The sequence below is a fragment of the Morus notabilis genome, unplaced genomic scaffold, assembly GCF_000414095.1.
Source record: "Morus notabilis unplaced genomic scaffold, ASM41409v2 Scaffold135, whole genome shotgun sequence".
Lineage (NCBI taxonomy): Eukaryota > Viridiplantae > Streptophyta > Magnoliopsida > Rosales > Moraceae > Morus > Morus notabilis.
In genome coordinates, this window is record NW_010367319.1 from 413,506 (window position 1) to 426,303 (window position 12,798).

The 12,798-nt window shown below is 34.7% G+C and overlaps 1 protein-coding gene across 1 annotated transcript in view; it reads left to right on the plus strand.

The window, feature by feature from the left end:
- Positions 1-3,805: 3,805 nt before the first annotated feature.
- The window catches only part of LOC21406130, a 70,849-nt gene continuing 61,856 nt past the window's right edge, over positions 3,806-12,798 (plus strand). The window contains exons 1-20 of the mRNA XM_010112229.2: positions 3,806-3,998; positions 5,108-5,211; positions 5,698-5,832; positions 5,914-5,964; positions 6,984-7,078; positions 7,157-7,274; positions 7,724-7,825; positions 7,919-8,107; positions 8,196-8,356; positions 8,667-8,837; positions 9,174-9,266; positions 9,375-9,699; positions 9,783-9,887; positions 9,973-10,068; positions 11,046-11,113; positions 11,230-11,350; positions 11,434-11,631; positions 11,788-11,991; positions 12,130-12,239; positions 12,659-12,755. Of these exons, the coding sequence (XP_010110531.2) occupies positions 3,902-3,998; positions 5,108-5,211; positions 5,698-5,832; positions 5,914-5,964; positions 6,984-7,078; positions 7,157-7,274; positions 7,724-7,825; positions 7,919-8,107; positions 8,196-8,356; positions 8,667-8,837; positions 9,174-9,266; positions 9,375-9,699; positions 9,783-9,887; positions 9,973-10,068; positions 11,046-11,113; positions 11,230-11,350; positions 11,434-11,631; positions 11,788-11,991; positions 12,130-12,239; positions 12,659-12,755 (2,640 nt within the window). The 5' untranslated portion in view covers positions 3,806-3,901. The remainder of the gene's footprint in view (positions 3,999-5,107; positions 5,212-5,697; positions 5,833-5,913; positions 5,965-6,983; positions 7,079-7,156; positions 7,275-7,723; positions 7,826-7,918; positions 8,108-8,195; positions 8,357-8,666; positions 8,838-9,173; positions 9,267-9,374; positions 9,700-9,782; positions 9,888-9,972; positions 10,069-11,045; positions 11,114-11,229; positions 11,351-11,433; positions 11,632-11,787; positions 11,992-12,129; positions 12,240-12,658; positions 12,756-12,798) is intronic.

Genomic DNA, 12,798 nt, shown 5'->3' on the forward strand with positions numbered 1-12,798 from the left:
ATTTAATAGTACGACATAGACCGTATTAATTTACAATCTATATTAGCTTATAAGATACAATAGTCACACTAAACATTACATTATTGTATTATTATACAATACGATACTTTAATACAGTTAAATAAATATGCATAGATGAATAAGAGTGTAAGGGTATGTTTGACGTGTTGTATTGTATTGTATTGTATTATGTCGTATTGTGTTGTTCTTATACAATACATTGTTTGGTGTTGCACCGTATTAACATGTTATATTATAATATACAATGTTTGGTTTACTATTGTGTTGGATTATTTTACACATTTTTTATGCACTTCTTTTCAACTTGTTTTCTCTCTAAAATGTCTCTCTTTGTTCTCTCTCCTCATTCTCTCTCTCTTTGTTCTCTCTCTACACTTTCTTCTCTTTTTTATCTCTTTGTTCTCTCACGTTTTTATTTTATTAAGATTATATTCTCTCTCTCTCTGTTAAAGAATGACTTTTAAGCTTGTATTACTAAGAAAACAATAATTAATTAATTATTTGCAGAATATCCACTCTCACATTGTATTGGATTTTTTTACTCATTTCGTCTGTACATTTTTTTTTTTACTTGTTCACTCAAAAATTTCTCTCATTATTCTCCCTATACAGATTCTGCTCTCTCTCTCTCTCTGTTAATAAGAACCTCAAATTGATAAATTAATGAAGATAAAAACCAAAAACAATACGAATTGAGAATTAGCCATTTTCACCAAAAATCAATAATAATTATAATGCCACAATACGATTATAAAATAAAAAATACATTCTAAAAACAAACATAGATCAACAACTACCCAAGTATACGAATTCCAAACAAGGTCTAAAAACTAATATATTATAGTAGGTCAAATGTCTAAGCCATCTAACAAGCTCTCAAAAGCATGTTGGTTTCACAAAAGTAAACCCTCCTCCTATCACGGCCGCCTTATCTCCCTCAAAATTCTCCTCACAAATGAGCCATCTATGGACATAAACGTTGCCACGTATTGTGGTTTCTACAACATGTGGGTCAAAACATCGGCTGTGTTTGAAATTGATCTCATTTTTATTTTTTACGTTTTTTGAGAAGAAAAAAATGAAAACGTATCTAAAACGACATTTGGCGTAATAAAGACAAAAAAACAGAAATAAAAATAATTTTTTAATTTAGTATAAAATGAGATGAAAATGAAAAACGACTTTTAGTCGTTTTCATTTTTTTATTTTCGTTTTCTCCTCTCTCAACCAGAGAGAGATAAAGAAACATTAATGAGTTTTTTTATACTGAAAATAATCTCTTAATAAAACTACTAAATGCATTTTCAAAAATGATTTATGTCTGAAATTAAAAATATTTTTATTTTTATTTTCATATAAAAAATAAAATCATTTTAAAATGAGTTCCAAACGTACCCATCAAGTTAGTCATCCTCAGAAAGGCCTAATATCTTTTCCATCTCCATTGCCTTGAATAAGCCGCTCACTAATTAGCCTCATTTGCTCAAATGACTGCCCAATTAATATTTTCTTGAATGCAGATGCAACTTCCAACATTCCATCTTACATATTTTCTAAGCGACATCTTTTCCTTCGATTAGATGGTCTAGATGAAGTCTGATTCACTGACCTACTATCATCTTCTTCTGTTGCATCATCTACATCAACCTCTTGATTCATATTCTCAACTGGTGTTTCCGCTCCTCTACCAATTGCTCTATCTTTACCGAAGATATTAGCAAGCCTATCATAAATTGGAAAACTCTTCTTCCTCTAACCTTCAGCATCCTTATTAATCTGCAAAACAATTCAATATATAAAAGTAATTAATTCTCGTTGAAAGAAAAAAAAAAATACTAGTAATCTAAACATTTCAATATTTCACTTTAGCTCTTCATGTTCAAAAAAAAAAAAAAAAAAGTATTCAAACACCATTGGAATCTATTTGGAATTCAAAAGATTTTTGCAACAAAAATCAGTGTCAATGGTTAGCCAACTTTAATTCAAAACTCAAGTTATATATAAACATAAAACTCAAGTTCAAAAGATTTTTGCAACAAAAATCAGTGTCAATGGTTAGCCAATTTTAATTCTTGGAGACTAAGTGGGATCAAAAATAAAATCTTGTGTTGAGTCATGTGAAGAAGAAGAAGAATTTTAATTCTAGCCAATTGTAATTCTTTTTGTGTCAATGGTTAGCCAATTTTAATTCTTGGAGACTAAGTGGGATAAAAAATAAAATCTTCTGTTAAGTCATGTGAAGAAGAAGAAGAAGAATTTTAATTCTAGCCAATTGTAATTCTTTTCAATTCTTTTTAATTCTTGAGAGAAGAAGAAGGAGAAGAAGGAGAGAAGAAGGATGAGAAGATAGATTGTTGAAAATGGTCGGTTTTGTGGTCGTTGACGACAAAGAACACAGACATGTTGGAGCTCGAATTGCCGAGGAGGCCATGATCACATTCACGAATGAATTAAGCATATAATATATTGTCAAGTTAACGAAAACTGTCCCAAAGAGGAAAACTCAAAGGGATAAGATCTCCACCGTTAAACAATCAAGTCTAAGTTCTTTATCTGTCAAAACAGTAAACCAGAACCCATGATTCATTTACCGGACAAGTTGAGGAAAGCAAGAACTTCACAATATTTCAGTTTCCTGGTTAAGTAAGAAGCTTCTTATGGTCCTGTACTACAATAGCAAAACTATGGAAACTTGATCTCAAGTGGAGATATGTACTTCTAAAGAATCCATCCAATGTTTTCCTTTTTTCAAAAAAAAATAAATATGAAAGTGCTACCAAGCAAAGCCGTAAATCGCATCACTTGAATGAAAAAAATTGAAATTGTCATCATACAAATTTAAAACACCAGCCAAACAACAACAGAAATGAAAAATCATAGGGAATGTCTATGGTATATAAACTGGGAGATGACGTCGTCGCCGGAAAACGCCATTAGAGAAGCTCGAAGGAGAAACGCAGAGGGTCGGGAGCCATCGAAGGTGAGTGAAGAGATGGGTAAAATAACACGCTCACTTGCAAGAAACAATACAATACGAGTTAATACGGCCGATTTTATTTTTTTATTTTTTTGGGTATTATACAATGCTGAGTGTATTGTATTAAATTAACATATGATATTATTTTATACAATGCAAAAAAAACATTAAACATTATATTATTTTAAAATAACACAATACGGAAAGGATGTTTAGTAGAGGGATTTGTTCCCTGATTTGAATCATAATTTGTAGTTCGTTACAGTATTTTTCTCACAAAAAATTTAAGTAAATAAAAAATGATTCAAATCACATGGTTTGAATCTTCCAACCAAACGTCCTCCTAGAACATAAACGTGTTCTAAACGGACACCTAAAGACGCCACGGTGCAGAACCCCGACCCACGTGTCTTGCAGTCAAGTCTCTGTCTCATTCGTCCAAAAAATACGACGTCGCCGAGCCTTTCCACCGCCATTTGAATTTTAACAATGGCAGTTTCGGAATTTCACGCATCAGTAATCGGATATGACTGGGCCCATTGTCAAAACCACTCATCAGCTCTCCGGTAAAAATCCGGTGAGCACACCAAGAGAATCAATCACCTTTCTTCCCTGCCACGCCACCGTCTTTCGTTGACTTCATCAATTAGCGCAACTTCAATTCCACGTTTCGTGTTTTAATTGGCTAATGAAATAATCGTATGGTAATTAGAGTAGAATCCGCACAGAGAGTCATTTGTGTAGCGTCTTCTCGGATCAAATAGACGTGGCTTCAAAGCTGCGAATATCCCATTCCTCTCTCTCTCTACTCTCTCTCTCTAAAAGTTTCTCTGAAAATTGCAGTTTGGGAATCGGCGTGGAATGAGGAGGCGGTGAGACTGATCGCCGGCCGACGATCGGAAAATGTTGGAGGATCAGGTGGCGTACCTGTTGCAGAGGTACCTTGGGAATTACGTCAGAGGACTCAACAAAGAAGCCCTCAAGATCAGCGTTTGGCAAGGTTCTCTTTCTCTCTCTAAACTCTTTCGCGTTTTTTTTTTTGGTTGATTTTGCGATTGAAATGGTTTGGATTTCGTTTATTGTGTTTGGAAATGCGAACTTCGAACTTAGTTTTTTTACGCGACTGGAGTAGATAGTGTGGCGGGATTTCGGATTCGAAGTGTTTCTGATTTCGGAAGTGGAAGTTAGTTGTTTTGCGATTGAAATATTTCGCACTCGAAACGTTTCTTATGGAATTTTTAAAGCTCTTGGGAGCATTCTATATATAGTTTGATGAGTTCAAGGATTAAGTATTAGCTTTTCTGCCAATGAAGATGAAGCAACAAATGTAGATACAGTTTGACTTGATATTTTGAGAGTTGATGTGTGGATTGATGTATCGATTTCTATGGAAAGAAATACAGAGATTTACGTATACGTGCAGGCACACTACTTAACTTAGTAATGTACTTAAGTCTTTATTATGTATCATTTTTTGTTGTTGATGAAGTTATGGCGGAATTTCGGATTCAAAATGCTTCTGATTTCGGAAGTGAAATTTAGTTGTTTTGCGATTTGACAAAAAGCAGTTTGAATTCAGTAGTGTGATAGATTTGGCACTCGAAATATTTCGTATGGTACTATCGATTTTGCACTAGAGCCATTTTTTACGATGGGATTTTAGTGGTGGTACTGTGAAAGAGCTGTTGATTGTTAATAAAACAAGATTCGAGCTAGATTTGCAGAGTGAGAGTTAGGAGTAGTTGGTGGCAGTTATAATTAGAAAAATGGAGTGTTGCGAGATGGGTATTTTTTAGGTTCTTGGGAGCATTCTAGTCAGTTTAATAAGTTTAAGGATTAAGTATTAGCTTTTCTGCCAATGAAGATGGGGGCAACAAATGTAGATATAACTTGAATTGATATTTTGAGAGTTGTTGTGTGGATTGATTCATAGAAAATATTTTCGGAGTAGTTCTATGTAAAGAAACATAGAGATTTAAGTATTTGTGCAGGCACACTAAACATAGTAGTGAACTTAAGTCTTTATCATGTATCGCTTTTTTGTTTTTTTGTTTATTTTTTCTTTTGATGAAGTTGTGTTTCTATTTCTGTTACCTGGCTGGAAAACAGGTGATGTGGAGCTAACAAACATGCAGCTGAAGCCGGAGGCACTTAATGCATTAAAGTTGCCTGTGAAGGTTAAGGCTGGATTTCTTGGCTCAGTGAAACTTAAGGTATGTTGGGTTTGTATCCATTTTAGGTTCATAAGTTGGTAGTATGTTTTGTTGAAGTTGTTTTGGTCTTGATTGTTGAGAAATTTGACTCCATACCTTTTTGTTTCTTCCTGTTTGGTTTTTAAATCGTTTTCTTTATTTTATTCTTTCCTCGTTTAATGAATTTCCGTTATTATGAAAAAAATTGACTGAGTAGATAGCATTACAGAAATAAGTTCCTGTATATATTGATTTTCTTGCTTATTCAGGCGTAACTTTGTGTTTCTTGGAGTTATAGACAATGAAATAAACTTTCCTGAGTAGCAGATGGAAAATAGATTTTCTCTTGTGGGATTTTCTAATTACAACGATTAACTCTATAATTAGGTGGAAAGTTTTAGGTTGAATAACATTCTTAAAAAAAAAAAAAATAACGTTCTTTGTGATACTAGCTACTATCACATTTTGCTGAGAAAGTGTTTTGTGATATTTTGAAAAAACAAAAAGGTTCCATGGAGCAGGCTCGGTCAAGATCCGGTTCTAGTTCATCTGGATCGCATTTTTTTATTAGCTGAACCTGCAACACAAGTTGAAGGGTCTAGTGAGGATGCCATCCAGGAAGCTAAGAAAAACAGAGTGCGGGTAAGACGATGTATTGATATGAATATAGACTCATGCATTTAGACCTTTAAATAACCCTTTAAATATCTTTTCTTGGAATAGGAAATGGAAATGAAGCTTGTTGAAAGGGCTCAACAATTGAATTCTGAAGTGGTATGATCCGACATAATTTTCTTGTCAATGTATTTTAAACTAGAATATTGTGCATCTATGTTTGGATAGTTTGTGGTGACTCTTTGTGACATGCAGATATATGACGCGCTTGCGCGCGCGCGCGCACACACTCCATATTATTTAGTTCATCGTTTGATAAGCATAAAGCGAATAACATTGATTAGTAGAGAATAGAAATATCGCATGATGTCACAGAGTACAAAGTATCGATATACATTCCATATGACTATACATGTATAAGGGTATGAAGTATAATAACATTATTTTCGCTCGAATACTAGTCGAAACAAAAAGGAAAACTGAAAAGTATTATTTAACTTGATAGAAAATAAGGAGGAAAAAAAGAAAATAGAAACGTAATTGTTCTGTTCCCTGCCTTCTCCAATATATTTGCACTAATGTTTTCTCCTCAACGGTGTCTTTTTCCCGTTCCTAGAAAAATGTTTTAGTCGACTGCATTTTGTAAATACATTCCAACTTTGTTTGTACATCCAAGTTGCGAGTGTATGTATATTTTATTCTGATAGGAAAATATACTTTATCGTGAGGTGACCTTGAACTTGTGGTTTCCCTTATTGACCATTTTTGGTTTTTCTTGGCTGATTTGACCAATGTTGTGCATCTCTTTTGGCTGGAATATTGTCATGTATGTGCTCCCTTTTAGTTAAATTGTAAGTTTTTGTACTTTGAACTGATTCTTGAATATTCGGAGACAAGTCTCAGCTCGGATGTGAATTTTCTGTTGGACAGAGTTCAGTATTTGGATGTAATTGCCAAGGAGTGAAGCATTTTCCCTCCCTTAGTTATTTACTTGCGTTGTAACATGTTATTTAGTGTCTTTGTGTTTGTTGCTTTGCTGCGCTGAGGAGCAGCTATTCCATCTTTTTCTTTGTATTATGCTTCTACTTTTTTAATAAAATATTTGTATTTTATCTTATACGAGGAAAAGTCATTATTATAAGCTGTCTTATGTGTGTTTATGTTTTCTTCTTCTGAAGAATACATCATGGTTGGGTTCTCTTATCAGCACAATAGTTGGAAATTTAAAGCTTTCAATTTCAAACATTCACGTCAGATATGAAGATATTGAGAGGTGTGCAAAAGGACAATTTTTTGAAAACTTGTTACTTTCTTTGATCTGTGTCGGAACCTTACATTTTCTATTTTCTAGCAATCCCGGACACCCTTTTGCAGCAGGCATAACCTTGGAGAAACTCAGCGCTGTGACAGTTGATGACAACGGGAAGGAGACTTTTGTTACTGGGGGTGCCCTAGACCGTATACAAAAGGTTCTACTATTGTTCTTCATAGAATCTTACATGATGTAGTAGCAATCATGTTGGTGCTTAACTTGCACTTTCTTTACTTTTAGAATGTCACAACCATATAGTCTGAAAGGCATAATTTTAAAAAACTACCAAATAACTTTTCATCTGTAATCTTTTTTTTTTTCCTCCTGCCATAGGAAGAACCTTTGACTTTCTCGTCACTCCTATTCTGTATCCTAGGAATATTTTGTTTTGACTGCCAGCTAAGGCGAAATGCATATTATCATAATTTTCATTACTTTAAGGATGGTTTCCTTGGGGCATATTTTAGAAACATCATCTGTAGCACTCGGAAACTGAATATTTGAGGGAAAGAAAGAGAACAACTAGTAATATTTTTCCATTACGTATAAATCCATTAATATCTCCTTGTAGTCTTGCTCCTGATATTATGATCCTTTATCTTTCAGTCCGTTGAACTTGACTGCCTTGCACTTTATTTGGATTCTGATATTGTCCCATGGCACCTCAATAAGCCCTGGGAGGATTTGCTTCCTTCAGAGTGGGTTCAGGTAGACAACCTTTAGCATATTCCTGCCATTCCATACATGTAGAGGTGACGTATTCGTAATATGGAACTTCAATTATATCTGTTACTGCTTCAGGTTTTTAGATATGGCACCAAAGATGGAAAACTTACCGACAGACTTGTCAAGAAACACACTTATATTCTGGAACCAGTGACAGGAAATGCAAAGTATGCAAAGCTACGCGTAAACGAATTTGCTGATAGTGGTCAACCTTTACAGAAAGCAGCAGTGAATTTGGATGATGTCACTCTATGTTTACATAAGGTTTAATCATATGCTTCCTCTTTGTGCTACACTACCGAGAGGCATGTTTTGAATGGCCCTGAAAATTTTAGGTATCTTCTGCTTGTAGGATGGATACAGGGATATTTTGAAATTAGCCGATAACTTTGCTGCCTTTAATCAACGCTTGAAATATGCTCATTTTCGTCCACACGTCTCTTTGAAATCTGATCCTCGAGCTTGGTGGAAGTATGCTTACAGAGCTGTTTCTGACCAGGTGAAGAAGGGAAGGTATGTTAATGAGTGTCTCCCCTTTTTGGTCTTTTATTTTATTTTTGGAAGAATTGGTTTTTCCAGTAACTGTTCATGTGCATGATGACTCTTATTAAGAACGCTGTTAACGGCAAATAAACTTTCCAACAAATAAAACAAGGCGAGGAATTTTTATGTTAGTAGCTTTTAATTGTAGTCAATGATATCTTACTCTTCTAAATAGTTTAAAATCAGATTTTTAATATCGGAAATGGCACGATTCAGAGTTCTGCAAAACCTTTTGCGAGTAATTTTGTATTCATATCTTCTTACATCATATTTCTGATAGTGGAAAATTGCCATGGGAGCAAGTTTTGAGGTATGCAAAATTACGTAAAGAATATATCCCTCTTTATGCTTCACTACTTAAATCTGAGCCCGGTCGGCTAACAATCGATGACAATGAAGACATTGAGAAGATGGATCGTGAACTTGATATTGAACTCATACTTCAGTGGAGGTAATTTGTTTCCATCATAAATGTATATTATTAATTTGTGATGATTCTTTTTTTTTTTTTTGAGGGAATGACGAATATTCAGTTTACGTTATCCATTATTTTTTGGCCAATCTTGGCATCTTAAGCCGTCTTCAGCTTTAATACCCAAGTACATACATACACATGTGGTTGCATGCATACGTATAGATGCAAATATAGAACATAAGCGTACCCACATATCATAAGTATGAAAGGTACATGAATAGGCCAATGTATTCTAGCAGAGTTAGCACAATATGTGGATCCAATGGGTAGTCTTTTTGTCAAAGTATTTTTATTGAGTGCGATATTCTGCAGGACGCTGGCTCACAAGTTTGTGGAGGAGTCAGCAGAATCAGACGTCCAGTCAAGGAAAGAGAAAACCAAAAGTTCGTGGTGGTCGTTTGGAAGGTAAAAGCTTTTGCTGCCGTAGCTGTGACTAGTGCAGTAGAACCTATCTTTTTGTACGTTGATTCCCTAGGATTAATGGTCTGACACTTATTCTGCATACTCCTACAGGAATAATCAGTCCCTTAAAGATGAAACCGAGCCATTTCATTTCAGTGAGGAAGATTGGGAACGGCTAAATAAAATCATTGGGTATAAGGAAGGCGATGATAATCAGTCAGTTTTAATAAATGACAAGGTGGATGCTCTTCATACTTCCTTAAATGTTTACATGAAACATAGTGCCACTAAACTTATTGACGGGTCCAACGAGTATCTAGCTGAATTATCATGTGAAGGACTTGATTGCTTCATAAAGCTTTATCCAGAGACAAAAGTTTTTGACGTGAAACTGGGGTCATATAGGTTATCATCACCAAATGGTCTCCTTGCTGAGGTAATGTTTCACATTAGTGTCCGAAACAACATCTTTTAGAAACTTTTAACTTAATTTGCTATTTTTTCCCCATCCCTATGCAGAGTGCAACCACTTATGATTCATTAACTGGAGTTTTCTGCTATAAGCCTTTTGATGTGAAAGTTGATTGGTGCATGGTTGCTAAAGCTTCTCCCTGTTATGTGACTGTATGGTTCTACACTTCTCCTTCATAGTTTTCTTGGTTATACTTCCTTTAATGTGTGCTAGTTCACTGATTACATTCATTGACAGTATATAAAGGACACTATTGACCAAGTTATCAAATTTTTTCAAAGTAGTACTGCCGTCAGTCAGACCCTAGCTTTGGGAACTGCTTCAGCTTTGCAGGTTTCTTTATTTTCTTTATTTTTTTAATAGCTTATGCCAGTTATTTGAAAAATGATTACATAGTTCCTTAGTTCCTTTTGCTGCTAGCCAAGTTTTACTGGAATTGAGTGTCTCAACTCTTGGATTCAATAAGTTTATTGTAGATTGATGTTTGGGATTAATTTATAATATGATTGAAAATATTATGTAAAAATATAAGCCTCTAAAAGCTTAAGCTTTAGGGAGAAATGGACAATTAACATGGTATTGGAGAAGGTCTTGAGTTCTAACCCCTGTAATTGCACTCTTCAAAATTGTCATAATATGTTGAGTCTTTCACATATTACGGGCTTATAATTTAATATTCCTGTGTTGAGCCTGTCTAATTGATATTTGCCCACATGATTCCTCCTTGTCTGGCCCACATGTGAGGGGGAGTGTTGGAACATAGAACTAATGTTGGCCTACCTCCTAATAGCTTAAGCTTTTGGGAGAATTGGAACTAACATATTGGTATATAAATAACCGTAGCAAATGTTAGGAGAATTTAGGTGTAACCTTACAGCAATTTTTTAATTAAAAAAATGAAAAATGAAAAACAACACGTCTTTTTGGACTGTACTGCGTTTTGAGAATTTTACTTGTATACCTTGATGGAAGTTTCTTCAGTCACCTACTAGTCTCTTCCATGTTAGTTGAGCTGGATTAATACTGTGAAACGAAATTAAGATCATTAGAATTTTAAATGATCAAGGTAAACACTAACCTGCGTCTTATATCATAGATGTGTTCAAATTGGAGTACTTTCGCAAGAATTTCAATTAGAGATGGGATCGTAGTTCTTAATATATTTTGATTTCAAGTCTCATTTTGCAGCATCACTACCTAGACGTCTATTAGCCGCTTGGTCTGGTCCAGCAAGTTATGCTTTAGAAATTTACTGATTTCAGTTAATGCTCTTCTGACTTTCTTCATTATTCACATTCTTTATTTCCTAGACGACGATAGATGGAGTAAAGCGTACTGCTCAGCAACAAGTGAACAAAGCATTGAAAGACCAATCCAGGTATTTATGTCGTCTTGGGTGTACGTCCTTTGGTGGGAAATTTTTGTGAAATTGATACTGCTTTGTTTTTCTATGTAATCTCCATGATGACTTTTCTTCTGTTGCCCTTTTGCTAGGTTTCTCTTGGACTTTGATATTGCTGCTCCCAAGATCACAATTCCAACTGATTTTTGTCCTGACAATAAGCATTCGACAAAACTTATGCTTGACTTGGGAAATTTGGTGATTCGTACAAAGGTCATTGCAGATAGCAATATTTTTACTATTAAGTGTGAAATTGTTAAATGTCAAGTGCTATAAAAATTGTAAAATGTTTGCAGGATGACTTTGAATCATCCAAGGAGTTGGACATGTATTTGCAGTTCAATTTTGTTTTAAGGGATGTATCTGCTTTTCTGGTTGATGGAGACTATCATTGGAGCCAAATTGCTGCAAATAAATCTGCTCCTGCCCACTTAAATTATGCTATTTTGTTGCCTGTTATTGATAACTGTGGCGTAACGTTAAAGGTTGAACAGGTATAACTTGAATTTATTTATTTATTTATTATTATTAATAATAATATTATTATTGTTATTTATTTATTTTTTTTACGCTGTGTGCTTTTCTTTTGTTTGGTTCTTTAGTTTGAATTGACTTCGCTAAATAGCCTGTTATCATGTCATCTTATTCAGATTCGACTAGAGAATCCATCCTACCCTTCAACAAGGCTTGCAATACAAGTACCATCATTAGGGTTTCATTTTTCTCCAGCACGATATCATCGGTTGATGCAAATAGCAAAGTTATTTCAGGATGAGGATAGTGAGAACTCAGATTTCGTTCGACCTTGGAATCAGGCTGATTTTGAGGGGTGGCTGTCTCTTCTTACTCGCAAGGTCGCGCACTCTCTTTCTCTCTATCCTCTTCGTCTTTTTTTTTTTGGTGCCATGGTAGATTTTTGTGATAGTGCTCTGTATTATTCTAATGATATTGATCATTATCATTTTCTTTTCTTTTTAAATTTCATATGACAGGGTGTGGGAAATAGAGAGGCAGTGTGGCAGCGGCGATATCTTTGCCTAGTCGGGCCTTTCCTCTATGTTCTCGAGAACCCTGGCTCTAAAACATACAAGCAATATATCAGGTTTTAATGCCAAATTGATCTAGTATCTACTTTGCAGCATCTAATACAATTTGTGATGATTTAGTGTTTTTTAGTTTCCAAGAAATTCCACCTTAGCTGACTTGTGAAATACGCTCTGTTGGCTTTTTGTACTTGTCAAAATATATAGGGAAATCATAGCTAATACCATAGTTTTGAATCTTTATGGTAGTAAATAGCGTATTTACTACAATCATCAATTTCCATTTACTTGGTCATGTAACATTATTGTTGAAAGTTCCAAAAGGGGTTTTATGCTAAAGCATGCTGGCAGTTTCTAAAAGTGCGCCTGTCAATTGAATAGTATTTTCACCAAGATACAAACAACAGAGAATTTGGGAACTTTTATTAGTATTTGGGTGGCTACTGCCGACTAATATTTGTATGATATGCTTTTACAGCTTACGTGGAAAGCATATATCTCGAGTTCTGCCAGAGATTGTTGGTGGTGCAGATCATGTACTGGTTGTTTGTGATAGTGCACGTCCAGACGGCAAGGTTCTTGCTGCATTTTCATAATCCAAGATCGCCTACTAAATTG